The following is an 18,122-nucleotide window of genomic DNA, read 5'->3' as shown; positions in this document are numbered from 1 at the left end:
CTGAGCCAGATATGGCAGACTTTGCTAAAAGCTGAAGCGGTAGAGGCGCTGAAATGGCCAAATGGCACACCTGCTCCTCTTACACACTTAGAACACAATTAGCTTAGTCACAAGGACACAACAAATCCTAAAGAAGGACTTTAAAAGCCATTAACACGTGAAAGACGTGCTTCACCTATGCAATATTCCCATCCTGACCTAATGCTCTTTATGCAAACAGAGACCATATGTGTCAGTCCTCTACAATTGTACATAAGAAACTCAGCAACAAGAGATTTCAGTTTTAATGCATCTAGTTCACATTCTCTGCAGTACCACCGACAGCCTGGGAGCAATGTGGCACGTTCGGATATCACCTTTTCGGTTCTCTTAATGTTGTATGGAGCAATTTCTCATAATATGACCTTGTAAAGATATGTGCTGGAAGATTACATGAGCCTCTGGGTTCCCAAACTAGTAAGGTGACAGCTTATACACCACAAAGCCAAAAGTTTGTGGACACCCATTCTGTATATGGAATTTCCCTCTTTCAACCTCAACAGCTGCAGCTAGGATCTTTTGTTGAAAACGAGGATGGGAGTCTCAAGCCCTGTATTATTATCAATAATTGAATAAAATAATGGTGACATACAGGTATCCATGACACCTACACCTCCTTACAACTTGGTCAATATCAGATAAGGCATTAACGGGCATTTCAAGTACATTAAAATGCCTTTTGGCCTTTGTATCGCCTCCATCACTTTCTTAATATCTTCAGAGACATTTTAGACATTGTTGTTGTTATCTACCTGGATCCCTTTCTGATTTTTTCCTCCTCCCCTGAGGTGCACTGTTCCCTTATGAAATAGGTTATTACTGACCCCTACTACGCTTCCTACCTTTCTGTTCCAGCCGCTCAGCTCATACCTAAGACCAGACAGCCGCTCTAAACAAAGGGGCTCAATGATCTGGGTAACAAGTGACTTCTTCTGGCAGAAGACTTTGCTGACCCGGCTGCTGGACTCAAATCTCACTTAAAGTCAGTATTACTACATGGGTATGCCTTCCTTTTGGAACTAGCTTTTAATTCTTTTAAGAGCAAACATGTTTTGCCTCATTCCTTCCTCCCATAATTCATTGGGGTGAATGCCTCAGAGAGAGAGATTTGGGTGCTGTCCTATACCAAATACAGGGGGAATTATTACATCTCCATCCTGCCACCTACTTTTCCAAGGAAACGTTTCCAAGAAACTAGCTATTAAATCTGCGATGGAAGAGTGGCTCCACCTGGTAGAGAGCTCTCTGGATTTTCATTACAGTTTCACTGATCACTGGAACCTGGAGCTATTTCGCATTTAGCATCATCAGGCATGAATATTTTATGTTGCCCCTTTTAAGTATTGGATACCTGGAAACTTCAGAAAAATACATATGTATTATTGAATGAGATTTTTAGATCTAAAATGCCCATTTTGGCCACATACTCTGAATATACACTTAGAACATTATATATATATATATATATATATATATATATATATATATAATCAAACGATACTCATATTGATTAAAAACTCAATAAAGATACATGTATTATGCAAGGGTATATTGGCATTATAATCCAAAACAGTCTAGCTTTTACAGCAGATACACAAAAAAAAAATCCTTGGGTACTCATTACCCAGTTTTACAACTGTTCACATCAATTAAGCAAAATTGCACTTATGTTTGTAAAAATTAACTAAGAAAAAGGTGCAGGATATTGCAAGCACTTTCAGAGTACTGACAATATACACATCCTTTTAATTACAAAATAAGCTTGATGACATTAGCAAGCGTTAACAGGGCCCGCTACCTTCTCTGTAAGCACCTTAAAGCCCCAGGGGTGAAGGAGCACACTTGTTTACATGAAAGTAATTCCAGGACTATTACAAACTGGGGCAATAAGCAGTCAGTGCTCCTGTTAATGAGGCGGGTGGGTTAATGACCCATTTCATTGCTAACAACTTTTTCAAACACGTTCTCCAAGTCCCTCAGCCTTGCTAAGTAGCCTGAAGCATCAACCAATAACACATTTCATTACACAGAGGGCGAACACTTTGTAGATGTAAGCTGTGTAGGGGAAAGGGGGGTGAGAAATTGCACCTGCTCATGACTGGCATTAACCCACCAAGGACTAAAATTCTAAGCAGTTCCAAGGACTCCTATCGTCATGGAAGGAGGTAGACTCATCAGCAAACATCTCTATTAGCCAGCGGGCCTAAGCTTTTCATGTTTAATAGGGCAGGCCATTTGCAGGCAAGAAGTAAGTTCAGCTGGGTCCAGTAACAAACTTTTCTAGACATCATCACATAAACCATATGGAGGAAAAAAAACACAAAGAAGCATTTCCGCCCACAGCCATTCCATGTATTAGTGTAAATGCCCATGTTGCTGTTTGGTTATCGCCCTTAACAGTTTCACATCATACTGCTTGTGTGAGTTGATTACAAAATCCTGAATAAAATAATACATGTTTGATTGTACATTACCGTAATTGAGAATCTACCAGTATTACTGCCTTCCCAACATAAAAAAATTCTATTGGTCTCACCAAGTTATTGCTGCCCCAAAGATATATTTTACCAACTCTAGTAAATTCCATCTTAAGTTACATGGTTTAGTGTTCTTCTACCAGACAAAAATACAGGGTAGTAACATGGTAGCAACATGTTTAAAAACACAACAGTCAAAGCTTCATATATGATAAGGTAAGGTTTATGTCAGGTAATAACACAACCTGGGGCAAGTTGATACAGTCAATGAAACAGACAGCTATTTCATTCTCCTGAACTTCTTTGTCTGCTCATAAACTGATAGTATTAACAAATGGACTGTATTAGAGAATAATAAGAATATCTATGATGGTGACATGTGGAAGAAGATCTGAAATCTGAGTTTGTGGTGGGGCATTGACCTCTAGTGGTAAAGTGACAGTAACGTCACAAGGCTTGATGGATGGCTTTTAATGATATGTACATGGCCAAAGGCCTGTGGTTGTATGTACGTACCACCAGAATGCCGAAAAAGTGGACTGTCCACTTCAGCAACTTTAAATAACCCACAAGAACAGGTATTGAATTGAAGGTGGTTTAAAGTCTTGAAAAATATAAGCAGATTAAGGGACTGGCTCTCAATCTATTTGTTCAGGGTCCTTATAAACCAAGGGCTACCTCAGTCTTATAAAGCATGTACTACTCTACAGCTTGTTCTAAACACTTATTGAGCCACTTAACAAAATAAGGAAATATTAAAATTGTGTCAATAAAAAAATGAAATGGCAAAATGGAACAAACGGCCCTATGAGCACAGACCTTTCTAAATGCCAGTAAGACCATGTGCAAAACATTGGCTGGAATTCCATATCAGCAATAGAATTGCAAATTTTTCATGATGATTCTGGAGATCCGATGGAGATGGATCAATCCTTGAAGGAACTGGGAAGAAAAAAAATCAGCTAATAACGAAATAGGACACTCAATGCCTTGGTCAAATGCACTCTGGAGGAAGACATGAGCTGAGACACACATACCAGATCACATATCAACTCCTGCCATGGCCTGTTTCCTGGTACTTAGTAAAGTGTGGATGAGGGAGCCTGAGAAGCAATGTCCATCAGGCCATCAAAGTTAGCCTCTTCAGATAGGTATGGAAAAGCACTGCTTGAGATAAAGTCTTCTTGAAGAGAAAGACATGGTCAACTGAGCAGCCATGCGGTCACCTTTGTTATGGCCAATACACAGCGTAACATGTATGCCAAACAAAAATGACATGGTGATTGAGAACCGCTAAAACCTCCCGCCAAAAGAGCTCATGCAGTTTTTTGAGCTTCTCTGGTAGTTAATGTATGCTACTGCGCCATTGCAATTTTACCTTGTCTGGGACAGAAAGTTCACCTGTAGTTCCAGGATGTTAATAGTAGTGTCTGGGAGTCGTGGAGTGGGGAGAAAAGCTCCCTAGCCGTACAAGTTGGTACGCTCACGGGGTGGGTAAGTGAGAAGATCCTGCGGTCAGTGGGATGATCCGTTTTTCCAATATCCCCCAAAAATTCAGATACTAAATCTGGCCAAGAAAAACACTTCCAGGGTGGACTCCATATGAACCACAAATGTTATTTATCTTTGGGCTGGGGGATTTCATCTGAACTGAAAGTGTAGACTGAATAAGCTCTGGGACAACACAAGGGTATAATAAAGGACAGATTGCCAAGAGAAGCACTAAAATAGCTATTGCAGAAAGGGTTGGATTGTTACAGTGGTTACCTCCATGGTATAAACTGGAGTTCTGCTGGGAATATCAGATCAAGCTGGTGCTTTGTCTAAATCTCTTATTTGCTTGCAAGGACAGGCTGGAAAGAATCCCCTGGAAATCTTTGATGCGTTGTGGTGTATGTTAACTAATCCCTCTTTGGTCGTAGCAGCTTCCTGTCCGATTATTGGTTGCAGGAAAGAGGGGTTCGGCACTGGCTGCCTGCTCAAAACACTAGTATAACACAGTGTGGGTGCATGGTTTTGTCTTGTGTTCTATGGAGATGATTCCATTCAGAGCGGTGCACTATGGAGGTGCTGCTTAACGCTTTCCAGGCAAGCTGTCATGTTGGAGGAAGTCCCCCACTTCAGCTTCCTAAAGATAGGTTGCCAAGCACTTCTGAAAACCCCCCAAAATACTATTACTAGACAAAGATAGAAATTAACTAAAAATGGCAAATGAGCACCATGGACCCATTCTCCCTTCAGACAGGATCCCAAAAAGAAAAACTGAGCTTTCTGCAAACAAGTGGAGGTTATATTGATAGGGTACAGAGGAGTAGATATAACAGTATAACCCACTTGCCTCATTTTGAGATCCAGGAGGTGAACATTTAAATTAATTATCTCCAAAACAAGTACAGTAATGGATTTTAATAAATGACCTGAGATATGCCAAAGAGCAGTTAATCTTTAGTAAGACACGTTTGTGCTATATAATGGTATATTCTGAAAGCCGTATACAAGTTTTCTTTGCTGCAACATAGGAGTACCGGTATTTAAATGTGATCCATGCTTTCACGCTTCACAACTAAACATCTCAGAACTCACAAGGGTGGAATTCCTTTTTATTTTTCTTGTTTGCCAAGTTATAACGACGAAACCATAAAATAGGAGACCAAACCGATACAAAAACAAGCAAGCTTTGGAGTCTGGTATCAATAAATCAATAATTTATTCATCTAAAAAAGTGTGTAAAAGTATAGACCTTTTTGTTCACAAGGTATATATGAAGCACATTTATATCGAAGAACTAGTTCTTTAACTCGACTTGTTTTATTTTATTTTATTTTTTTTTACAAAGTCTTTTAAGCATGTGAGGTACCAGAGGTGGGAATAAAATTTTTTATAACTCCAAAAATGTTTTTTCTTTCATATTTCTGCAAGGAATTATTTACCCATCTCTTAAATTTTACGAATATTTAAAGATATTTTAAATGTGTGTGTACATATATATATTTATATATATTTTATATATAAAATGAAAAACAAAAACACGGCCTGTAAATGTTTAAAAAAAAAAGTAAAGAAAAGTTCAGATTCCTTGAGAAATGTACAACTTTTACATATTTTAAAAGACTGATAGATATTTCTATATACAAATACATTAATCTTTGCCCTGTGACAGACATTGGTTTCTTTTTTTTTTACTCCCAAAACTGGAAGGAACTTTTATGTAAAACCTGATGTATTGATATTAACCCTCTTAGTACCAGAGAGGTGAACAGCACATCCTTCTGACATTAAAAATTAAAGATGAAACAAGAAACAATAGTGGACACAAGATGATATGCAATCGACATCCCAGGATTAAAGTCCTTTTAGATCAGTTCAATGTATTTAAATGTTGTCACTCTCCTCCTTAAGACAACCTATGGACCTAAAATTGCCTCTGTATAGTGTGAAACCCAGACAAGCAATTCAATTCCCATCCATCATACACTGTAACCAACTGCACTCTTGAAAATGGGAGAAGGTAGGGGATGTTGTGTTGGGCAGTAACATAGTATTGTCTCATAGGCAAAGTTGAGAAAAGGTAAGAAATTATTAACATGATCCAAGGCTTTTTTCAGAAACACCTTTATGAAGACGTTGGCTATTTTCATATGACCTCTATGTGTCTGCCTGTAATATGTGATTGTCTTTTTCCTGATTTAGGTCCTCTGTCCTAATTGGAATGTTTAATCAGGAATATATTTCTATAGTTTACCTATATAACTTGGGTGTCTACCACTCGATTTCCTTGTGGTATAATAGAACATACGCCTGCCATCTAAATTTCAAAGTAAGATAAACTACTGCTAACATTCCAAACAAACTTTAAGGAGGATGTTCAATAAAAACATCACAAGAGACAAAAGTCAGTACTGATAGGAAATGCAAACTTGGATGTACAGTCACTATGAATATCTGACTTCTGGTTTTATATATTAAACAAACCCTGTTCTGGTCATATGAAGGGATGGCAGAGCGATACATATAACAGCATTGAAGTTTTGATTGGTCACCCTGCTACATGACGTGTAACGATTGCCAGAACTGCTGAACGTCACCCATGAGCTAAAAGAAGAAAAAATAAATCACTGCTGCCCTTCCACACAAATACTGATTTTGCTCTGTCATAAAAATACAGAACTATGCCACAGTGGCATTTTTTCTCTAATAGAGTAGACTTTGGGCGCATGTAGTTCCTTCCAACAGCAAGGGGAACTGAGACGCTAATACAGTACAGGTACAAGTTATATTTCAGAAGAGCATCTTCAGCAGAATAGATTTTGTTTTCTGTGCTGTATGTGATTTAGCTTGTGCCAGAAACGCATCTCTTGCCTATACAATTCCTCTGTGGTCTTCTCCCCATCAAAGTGCAGTAGGCTGACACACTGCTGAATGCAATTATGGATACTTGTTTGCTTTAGGTCTACAGGGTTACCTGCAGGCTGTCATGTCAGCATCTGTCATTTGCCTATTCTCTTATTCCTTAGTGAACCTGTTATGTTGCTCAGAAAATGGGGATCCTTAGAAGCTGTGCGTTCACTTTCATTCTGGAGTTCAGGAGGAGATGCTGCAAAATGGTTTGGGTTTCAGAATTTAGCTGGAGATTTTTAGATGTCACATATTAGAATATTCAGAGTGTGTCCATCACCATGTTGTACATCTGTGTGAGCACCGTGAAGTGAACAGGTAGACAGGATGTTCGGTCCTGAGTGGCTGGATTACAAGTCAACCATGAAAGGGCGTTATACTGCTCCAGCACAAACCTGAAAAGAAACGTATCCGGTAAATATAAAGCATATCCTGCATTTCCAGCCCCAGCAACTGACCAACACACCAGGGATTCCAAATTCTGCCACTAGAGTTGTACCTTAGAACATCCGATGTAGTCTTGGAGTCCAGGGGATGAGGAACACGTTGAGAGGTTCGTACAGGAATGAGGTCATCGCTGTGAGAAACTGAGATGTGATGGTGCAGAGAGGCCTGTGAGAGAGCGGGGAGGTATTAAACAAGAAATAAGGAAAGACGGTGAAAACATAATTTAAAGATGTTGGAATAGGTTTCATTATTTCGTAAGTAACTGTAAGTGTAACATTTACAGGGCCTGTAAAACATACTGGATATTTCTAATAGTTTTTTTTTTTTTTTATAAAAAGAGGTTGTGCTCTGGTGCACAATTCAGTCTCAATAAGCTACTAGATGCTCATAGCAGCAACTAGTATGAAAGGTGTGCCTGTTCAACCTATTCATCATAAAGTATTTTAAAAATATTTACAATTTCACACCAACACCTGTGGGACACAAAATATTTTGTAACCTTTTTATTTTTTTTCTCCTACACCACTGAATTTCACGGTAAAAAAAATTATAAATATACCTTTAAAAATTGAATTCTCATTCTAAAAAGTGTGCTCATGAAAAAAAAAAAAAACTATATAGCTGACTTTTTCCCCACAAAGCATAATCTCTAGTTTAAACACAGCTTTAACTAATGTATAACAGCAAGTCACATTCATCACATGAAGGTACCTTTAGAAAGAGGGGACATTGCTTTTGAGCCTGAGGACACGATGACCAAAACCAATCCGGCAGGTTGTCTGCTTTTGCCGTAGACACATAGTATCCCAATGCCAGGGGCTGCTGCTTGAGTTCTTCCGGTGTCTCTCGGGAAAGGAGACGTTCACCTTGACACTGTGATGAAGAGAAGATCCATTTGTCAGCATGTGGTATGCATAAAGCAGACAAACACTTTAACACATTAGCAAAATGAATATTTAGACAACTTGAAGGTTGTCACACGTTCCTTTGTCCAAGGAATGAATGGGGGAGTGAGAGATAGACTAACACAAATAAGCGACTGCATATGTAATGGCACTTAAACCACCAGCGTAGCTTTAGGGACATGTTTAGTTTCTTTACATATGCTACCAGGGCATCTTATTACAGCTAACTCATAAGGCCTGCAATAAACTACATCTTGCTTTACAAAAGATTAAAGTATACTGCGGCCCAGGAGTCGACAAATTTGGTTTAAGAAGCCAGTCAACAACTGTAGGAGCCACAGACATTAATACCACACTCTAATACACATGCACACAGGACACACACTAACACAACCAAAGACACATGTTCACACATTAAAATACCCCACACACACACACAGACATAGGCAAAGACATGCACACACACATAGACACACATACTAACATATCTGGATACATATTCACACAGTAAAATACCCCCCTACACACAGACTAAAACATGCGCACACTAATATACGGACACACTTAGCCTGTAAAGTCTGGCAGGCTGTCACACTATACCCCAGGGTCACACAATAAAAATATGTTACTCTAAAATTAAGGAGATACTCGGGCTCGTGCCACCGCCCTATTGCTACCCCTGGATCCTCCAATGTACCAGGCATATGCCCCATGCACCAGGAAGTGATTTTTAGTCGCTATGGCGACCTTGTGCCCAGGAATTGTCGAGTCCTGTTGAAGCCTGACAGCACTGCTTATGCATAATATTACCCTCTGGCACTTCTGGTTTAATGCCGCTGTAAAAGTCTACAAGTAAGACTGACCAGATTGGAGCTCGTAAAACAGAGGCCTACACATCAGTGCAATTAATTACACCATTCAGTAGTAGCTCCATGACTTGCCCTGACCTCATAACAAATCTGGAACATGTACCCTCTAGCACAGCACAAACATTACGCTTCAATTACCAGGCTACGTGTTAATGGACAGACTGAATAAAGCCACTCTGGTAAAAGGGACCACCAAAAGCTGTACAAAACGGCCATAAAACACACAAAAAAGTAACACACAACACATTCAACTGGTACTTTTTCTATATGCTGAAAACGGGTAAACCTCATGTAAATATGGGATTTCTCCTCCAGCCATTGCCTGAAGAAAGTACAGTGGGTTTTTTTTGGTAGAACGAAGCACATGTTCATGGGGAAGCAGAATACCCTGCCCTTGATCACTATACTCACCCTGCTGTGCTGGAAGTGGGATCCCACCCCAATGCCAGTGGGGGATCCCGGAGAAGAGTTTGGAGGAGAGTGCAGATTCCCTGTAATTAATATTCCAATGTCGTTGTCCATGTCATCCGGGAATGGCAGATCAAACATATCTGTTGAATGTAGAGAGAGAGATGGAACTCAGGCCATTCTAATAAGCGGCTTCACCCCTTGCTAGATTTTACGTCCTGCACAGAACGTTCAGCAGTGATGTATTTTTCTCTTGCATGAAGGACATTTACGGTAGCAAACTACATTTTCATGTGTATTTGTGCTTATGAGATACATTCAATTAGTCGAAGAGATAGCTAACCTCACAGCTAGATGCTAGCCGTAAAGCATGAATTCACACAAGGCTTTCCCTTGAGCGTTAGCCCATTCAGGTCCAACCAATGCATTAATCGCCTGAGAGGAGAGTTAATAGTCAGCCGTGATAATGTGTGCAGAAATGGCTGAGGGCAGGGGGCACAGTAACAGTTATGTATACACAGGACACGGAGTAGTTAGAAGTGTTTAATTGTTAATTTACCTGAAGGTCCTGCAAGTCCTCTGTACAGAGGACAATAGAAAGAAAATAAGTGTTTTACTGTAAGGCTGGCTGCTGAGAAAGATTACATAGCTACTCTAATTAATATATATTGTATATACATATTATATACGTACACACTGGCAGCTGTTTCCTGACATGTTCTTCCATGCTGGTTATCTGCACGTGTTTATGCGTTCCCAATGCATCTCCCTTTAGCCGCAGGCTTAACAATGAACCGAGAGTTGCCCATTTTAGGAACCCTAAGCTAGCTGAACAGTATGATTCCACTTACTTACTACTGAGTATGTGGCGTAAGCTTACTTAAGTATGCTTCATGCATTCAGTAGAGATAGTCAGTGCAAGGAGTGTAGAAAGTTTTTCTAACTCCAAAATAATTTCTGCAAGTGGATTCCAACATGCATTCAAGCATTACAATAAAAATGGCAACTAGAATAACTTTTACACACTTTACAAGTTAAACTCCAGACAAATTAGAAAAAAAGCTTTCAGCGACTTACTCCCTTCTTTTTTTAAACAGCCCATGCTCAATAATATTTTATTCTAACTTTTTTCATTCACAAATAGTAACACCTAGTGCCAAAGTGCCAACTTTTCTGATTATCCGATCAATGCAAAAATTCATATCAAGTCAACATCTCTGGCATGTACTCACCATTATTGGGGCTAAATCCATCCTCGTTGGGATAATTAGCAGGAGCAACCTGGATGGTGGCTGAAGTAGGAAACACCAGAATGTGGGTGCAGGAGGCATCTTGTGGGGTGCTGAGCTGGGAGGTTTGAAGATTCAAAGCAGTGCTGCGGCCAAACACGGAGCCCATTGTCACCGCATCTGGAGAAAGACAGAATATCAAATTTACTAACACAACGTACATTCACAATGCTGAGAAGAAAATACTTTAGCTAGGTTACATCCATCATGAAAATCTACACCTGAGACAGCACTATGAATAACATCTCATGAACAAAATACATATATTGTACCTATAAAAATACATATATACGGGTGTGTAAAGAATACTGTTCTCTGATTTTACATTTGGGTACTGTTTATGCTATTCTGTAATGACTTGGCTTGTTTGCTAAATCATTTACGGACACGTGGGAGTGATTATTGTGGGCCTAGTTTTGTTGCGTAACAGTAAAACAAATCAACACTAACCCCTACATGACCCTTTTTTCTTTTAAAATCCTGTACCCTTTGTTCTTTTTTCTCATTTACTGTACCTACACAAATGATATAATGTTACGCTTATTGCTTTCAGGGTGTCGCTATCTTGGTAAAGGCATGCTGTTTTTTTTTTAATAAGGCGAATGTCATTGCTCTGGAGAGCAATCACACAGTGCCATGGAGTCCTTTTTACATGCACTTTTATCCATATGGTATACTACATAACCAAATGTATGCGGACAGCCTCCTAATTATTGAGTTTAGTGTGTTTAAGTCACAGCCTTTGTTAACAAGTGTATAAAATCAAGCACATAGGCACCCATCTCCATTAAAATACATTGGCAGTAGAATGGGTCGCACTAAAGCTATAGATCTGGAATGGAAGATGCTACTTACTGGACTGCATAGTGCCAACTGTGAAGTTTGGTGGACTAGGGAAAATGGTTTGGGGCTGTTAATGGAGTAGGGGTGGCAGGGACAATAGACTGTCCATGTGAAGATCGCTTTGTGCTTCACTTAACCAACATTCTATAAAATCGTAACTGTGCACAAGAGAAGTGCAATGTGGAAAAAACATTTTTTATATATATATTTCAAACCCCTTGTACAATTGTATATATACACAGTACACAGAGGCTAACACTAGATGGCACTTTGATGTGGCAAGTCAAATTTTTTTTTCTATAACTACAGGTTTACAGATAGTAAGGGTTTTTTGGATAATACTTTCTTTAGATTTTATCTTTAGATGTAGTATATTTGCATTTGAGTGGGTACCCCTTTAAAAACAAGTTTGTGGCTTCTTATTTAAACATATTGCGTGAATCTACGCACTAGAATTCGCAAATTAGCTCCTGCACAGGCATGGAGAGTTCACATATCCAATGAGGAAGAATGGAACTTAAAACTTACCAGGCATGACCGTGAAAGATCCTTGGGGCTCCATAGCTACGAGGCAGGCACTAAGGATAGAAGGTGAGTCGGCAGCTGATATGCCACACATTCTGCAAGTCTCTTTAAGCTGACGGCTGATGGTCTGTAGAGAACATTCTCCAAGCAAGATACTCCAGTCTGAAACATAAGTAGATGCTTAGACTTTGACAACTTATGGTGCTCGGTCACACGTGTTATTTTCAAAAATCATCTTACCTTTCAACTCGCCATGACCCAGTCGCCCTAGCCGTCCAATCACCACTCTCCATGGTAATGATGTCATCTGCATGATCCCCACACACCACTCCCACAGTTTCTGCAACCCCATCTTCCTTGGCGATACTTTTTTCCTCCGAAACCTAAGGGATTACATTTAAAAACCAGAGTTTATGTAGAGTGTACCTCTGTAGCGCTTTATTATTTTTTATTGTTTTATATAGCGCCATCATATTCCTCAGCACTGTACAATGGGTAAACAGGACATAAAAAGTAGCATATAACATAACAATTTGACTAACAGAAACAACAGGTAAGCTTTACCTACATATACTAATAACAAACCTCTTTACCTAACTCACCACGCAGGAAAAGCTTAATTTGCCTTCTGGACATCCATACATAATAAATAACCCCTGGATTCCCATTTGAATGCAGCCGCAGCGATACACATTCATACAGGTTATTACTCACCTGTTAGGCACATGGATATTCACCACACACGTGTCTAGCAGCTCTCCATTGAGATCGGTGCAGGAGGCCAACAGCCAGCGCTGGTCATGGGACAGGCAATATCCCACGAAGAGCACGTTGTATTTCTGGCCTGCCTCGCCAAATGTTTCACCCAACTCTGTCTGTTTGTCTTTGGTGGGGGCTAGCAGGAAAGGTGGGGAGTACAACTGACCAGGGCTAGGGTGCTGAAAAAGAAAAACTGTATTCAGTGACAACTTACAAAAGTAGGATTCCTATTATCGGCCAAAAGGTGCATTACACAAATCGCAGCATAAACGGCTTCTTTCAAGGAATAAACCTTCCCAGCCTTCACAGGGTGCTTGCCCAAATTGCTGGTGCCTACCTTCCACTAAACTAGAAATAAAGCAGAAATAAGAAAGCAATACTGTGTCACTCCACTAATATTAACATTGATTTGACTAGGCCAATGGAACATCGTGGTTGCTACATTATGATCCACTGAGCCATCCACTGACTGTCATCAGGATATTTATTCTGTAGCGTGTGCATTGCATTAACTACCCAAGCAACGCTTTTTGCTAGTTTTCAGTGGGTATATGTATATCTTTTCATTGCTTGAAATTAAGTGTTAAATTACAACGGATTCAAACAAAATGATTGTTTGAGTTTATATGTAGTTAATGAAATGGGGGGACATACATCCATCATGTCATGAAAGCTCACCCCAACCAGCCCAAAGATTCCCAGAGATTTACTGCCCTCACTGTATATGTATTGGAGGCAGTTTCTCCATTTAAGATGGAACCACTGTTTTTCTAATCCTAGATGGTGACCCCCTGTGATCTGCTCAGCCTGTAGGACAATTCCCCTGAAAAAAACACGTACTAACCTCTCATATATTTCAACAAAGTTAGGAGACTGCCTTTGAGTGCCTTTTTAACTGGCGACACAAACCCAGTCTGGCCAAGCACTCATCATAATTCAATTTGTTCCTTTAACTTAGTAGCCTTCTTTATTTTTACGGGTCAGTGAGCAAAACTCTACTGGATTCTCTAGGTGAAGTCTAACCAGGTTTTTGGTATATTGGCTTTTGACATGACCGTGCATGCTAGAATTGACTTTAGACTTTGTAGAACTCCCGTTGTCTTCTACTCACCTCTGGGTTCCTGAGTATTGCATTAAGGGCAGCAGCGGGACCAAAGCCAGTGAGGGATTTAATGGGAATCTGTGAGGCTATCGGCCGCCGGCACTGGCAGTACACAGAGAAAGCCAGAGTCTTCAGATGCTGGATGTAGGTAACTGGCTCGTTGTTCAGAGCCTGTAGGAGATATCTGCAGGGCACCACCTGAAACAGGGAGATAAAAACGTATTACTAATAGGTAACTAGGCACAGAATGTTTCTATAACTGATTAAATGACTACAGAAGATATTGTCTGGTTTTCAAACCATCAATGTTGTACGTATGAAGCCACTATCTATTCTGCTCAATGTGACAAGAGCCTCATCAGTATAATAAGCTGTGTAAATCTAATAGTAATACTCCTTTAATGCAACCGGATGAAAAGCTTTACTGATTTCACTTTCGGATGATTACTGATTTTCTCACTCTTATAAACATGAACATAACCCATTACATCAAAACACAACAATAGGTAATTATAAGGCTGTAGGGGAAGGAGAACTCCCATAAGGCTTAACCACTTGCAGCTTCAGAGAATTATCTAGTCTACCAGGGACTAAGGTTGGTTTCTATATGGCTCAATGTTACTAAATATATATTTTCTACAATCATGCTATTACTACAGTTATGGGGCCATCTAAGGCAAAAAGACATTGCTGAACAAAGTGAAACATCAAACGATGCAGAAAAAAGTAAAACAAAAATAAAAGTCTCACTAAAATAGATTAATTGTATTTTTAATGATTACTGGTCCATTTTGCATGAACCTCAAAGTGCTTGGTTCAATGGACCCAACTAGATTTAACAGTAGTTAGAAAATACAGAATGGTAGCCCTGTACACAGTATGTACGGAGCAATTCTATGCTGACAAACCAACATTCTCAGTCAAAATGCAGGTAAGCATACCATATCACACCACAGCATGCACTGTGAGAATAGCCAAACCAATTAACAACCAATTAGATCAAAGGAAAGATACCCAACCTTGTTGTAGTATGCCCTTACAGCTGATTACAGCTAATTGGGAGTCAGAGGAGACAGGGCACTATTTAACATTGCCCCGACTAAATCTGCAGGACAAATCGCTCAAAGATATATTAAATCAATATTAAAAACAGATTAACTGCTTCAACATAAGTCAGGAGTGAGTTGGCTGAGATCCCAGAATAATGTGGGTGGGCTCCCCACAGTACTCTGGGGTATCAGCCAACTCACTATTAGAAACATGTGTCTCTTCTGAGTAATGATGAATAAGATCTACCATTCACAGAACTTGAAACTGTTACTGTGTCAGCATTGAGTGGGTTAAATGCCCTTGCTAAGGTTTATGTTTGCTTTACTGTGCATGTGCAGTGTGAGTAATCATTTTCTGCCACTAACTAAAGAATGGCTGCACCAATGTGCATGCATTAAAAAGCACTGGGGTGCATTCAAAAGGGACTTAAATGCATTTTTCTGAATTGTGGAGGCGAGGGTTCCTTTAATTGCTTCAATAAAGCCGCCATCACACCAAACTCATGCTCCAACTCCCAGACGGAGCCCTGGTTACCTGCAGGATACATGACGCACGGTGTTGCTCCGGTAAACTCTCCAGGATGTCCGTGAAGGATCGGATCAAGCCAAGAAGCCAGAAGTTCTCTGTGTGAGACTCATCAGCTGGGTACAGAAAGGGGTCCACCATGTATATGACTATTGCAGGGAATGGAGTGAGACCCCCAGCTGCATCTGGCTCTGTGGGGATGCCAATTTTCTCTCTGTCTGTTGTACTGTGAATGTAAAAAATGAAAAGGAAATTATTGTACACCAAGGTCACACAGTACAATACTGTAAATGGAGATTAATCTAAGAATGCTATGGTTAGCCTTTGGTGTCTCTTTTGTATAGCAGTAGAAGTACGACACTCCTCTCCCCTGAATCCCCTAGACTGGTTGTGTTAAGGAGCTTGCCATCTAGCCTTATGGTGCTTTTACACAAAAGTTCCTGGTAATTTCTGCATATTTCTACATCTATTGTCACTGACCATGAAACGGAATGGTGCCCATAACATGACTCTGCAACAGGTTCAAGCAATCGGTATATATTATGGCTTAGAGAAGCAGTCTCAGTACTTGCCTCTCAGGTGTTTCCTGCTGTGTAGCTTGCGGGTTGGGTCCTCCTTCTCCGCTAGGCTGGGTGGCTGACGGCCTTTCAGTGGGGTTTGAAGAGCTCTGCGCTGAATTGTTGCCATGTCCAGCTGGGCCAGTGCTGTTCCCAACAGATATGGACGAGGCTGTGGGTGGTGCCAGGGATGTGGTCCCCGTGCCATTAACAGTGGCGCTGAAGGGAAGGCTGGGCACAGAGGGGGGCACAGGAGGGCTTGGGGTGTTTTGCTGAGAATGCGACTGGCTTTTGGGCGGTAACAGCAGGCTGCTATCCAACTGTAGTGAGGAAATGTAAGGAGCTAAAAACAAAAAGGTTATTTGTCAATATTAGAATAAGTTCACGTGCTTCCAGTGACAGCAAAATGCAGGAAAATGTATATGAATACATATGCAAACACACCACACAATTTGTTTTGGCAAGAAGGGCGTTGTATTTATAGGACAGAGGAAACAAACGGTAAGGTTGGTCCATGCATGTTAGAAATACATTTAAAGTTGTTTTATTACGTCTCTATTATGAGTTAATAACTGTTTTGTTATTCATAATGGACCCAACGAAAACCACAACGCTTGTTACTCACCAAGATGCTGGCGACAGGTCTGCATGTAGAGACGCAAACGTGCATGATTATCCATTTCCTCCTTGGTGTTCTCCTCCGCAGACGCCTCCACTTCTGATAGGCCAACTTTCATGATCCCATCACTAAGCACCTTACTGATTGGCCGATGCTGGCCCAGACGGCACATCTAAGGAGCAGGTATACATGCAAAGTTATGACTTGTGTGCCAAAAAGGTATGGAGATAATGATCCAACACATAATTGATTCTAGAGAAATATTAAGAGTGAACAAGGGTCTGAAAATAACAGCCCAGGAAGACCAACAGTTTAAAACCAAATGAATCCCACCGTAAACATTAAAAAGTCCACATCCCGACTAATCAAAGCACATTTATAGATGCTACGCTTGAAGAAAACATTTCCCTATGACATAATATTAAATAAGCCTCACCTCATATACAGCACTTAGGTCCCTAAAAAATGATTTTGCTCCATCTAGTAGAGCTGGGTTTTCAGGACACAGCACCAGATATCCCACATCTCTCTGTCCTCCATAAGGCTCAAGCAGAAGACGCTCCCAAAAGGGAAGAGAGAAGGGGGCGACTGTCAGGAAGTCCTTGTCATAACCGACCAGAAGGTTAGGTATGGGGAGAGGTTCTGGAGATTCTTCAGAGCCTGTCAAAGAAAGGAGACAATATATATTACTAATGAACCCCTATATTCATAAATTATTGTTACTCCTTCATTAGTGTGTATATATACATACACATAAACATACATACGTACATACACACATATACACATGCATTCCTCTCAATGAATTTCTGTTTTGCAATCTCTTGCACACATCTGATTTACTTACCGTAGGATCCACGCCCTGCCATCTTGTGAAACTGCTGCCACGTTAGGGGGCCCTGAACATGTTGGATGTTTTCCCACGTTCGCCCTGTCCTCTTCTTCTGGATGGCATCTTGAAGAAATGGCTGCAGGGAAAGCAGCATTCGCACCACATCCTGAGATGGCAGCATGCTCACATCCATCACTACAGAGGAGGGTTCAAATGTAGCCATGAATGAGAAGGAAAGTAACAGAATGCTACAGCAAGAACTGCACAGTGCAAATGTTTGGAAGACAACTAATAAAGTGGCATGTGTATATATGAGTGATATATATCAGCAAAGTTATCCCAACTTGTTGATGTGACAAGTAGAGCAGCTAGTGAACCTATACAATAAGTTTATTTAAAAAAAAGGTATAGAATTGTTTTGCATGTCATCCAGTTTCTTGTAAAAGACCAAGCGAAAGTACATATTGACAAGTCACATTGT

At 40.3% G+C, this 18,122-nt stretch overlaps 1 protein-coding gene across 1 annotated transcript in view; it reads right to left on the bottom strand.

The window, feature by feature from the left end:
- Window positions 1-7,084: 7,084 nt before the first annotated feature.
- Window positions 7,085-18,122, bottom strand: part of MED13L (mediator complex subunit 13L) — a 66,565-nt gene continuing 55,527 nt past the window's right edge. The window contains exons 18-31 of the mRNA XM_053468863.1: window positions 17,657-17,836; window positions 17,246-17,469; window positions 16,816-16,981; window positions 16,206-16,533; window positions 15,643-15,859; window positions 14,068-14,256; window positions 12,912-13,135; window positions 12,438-12,580; window positions 12,201-12,359; window positions 10,773-10,949; window positions 9,544-9,683; window positions 8,070-8,231; window positions 7,411-7,523; window positions 7,085-7,306 (exon numbers count right to left, since the gene is read on the bottom strand). Coding sequence (XP_053324838.1) covers window positions 7,174-7,306; window positions 7,411-7,523; window positions 8,070-8,231; window positions 9,544-9,683; window positions 10,773-10,949; window positions 12,201-12,359; window positions 12,438-12,580; window positions 12,912-13,135; window positions 14,068-14,256; window positions 15,643-15,859; window positions 16,206-16,533; window positions 16,816-16,981; window positions 17,246-17,469; window positions 17,657-17,836 — 2,555 coding nt within the window. The 3' untranslated portion in view covers window positions 7,085-7,173. The remainder of the gene's footprint in view (window positions 7,307-7,410; window positions 7,524-8,069; window positions 8,232-9,543; window positions 9,684-10,772; window positions 10,950-12,200; window positions 12,360-12,437; window positions 12,581-12,911; window positions 13,136-14,067; window positions 14,257-15,642; window positions 15,860-16,205; window positions 16,534-16,815; window positions 16,982-17,245; window positions 17,470-17,656; window positions 17,837-18,122) is intronic.

The sequence above is a fragment of the Spea bombifrons genome, chromosome 1 (assembly GCF_027358695.1).
Source record: "Spea bombifrons isolate aSpeBom1 chromosome 1, aSpeBom1.2.pri, whole genome shotgun sequence".
In the NCBI taxonomy this organism is placed as follows: domain Eukaryota; kingdom Metazoa; phylum Chordata; class Amphibia; order Anura; family Pelobatidae; genus Spea; species Spea bombifrons.
This window is presented reverse-complemented; position numbering and strand designations above follow the sequence as displayed.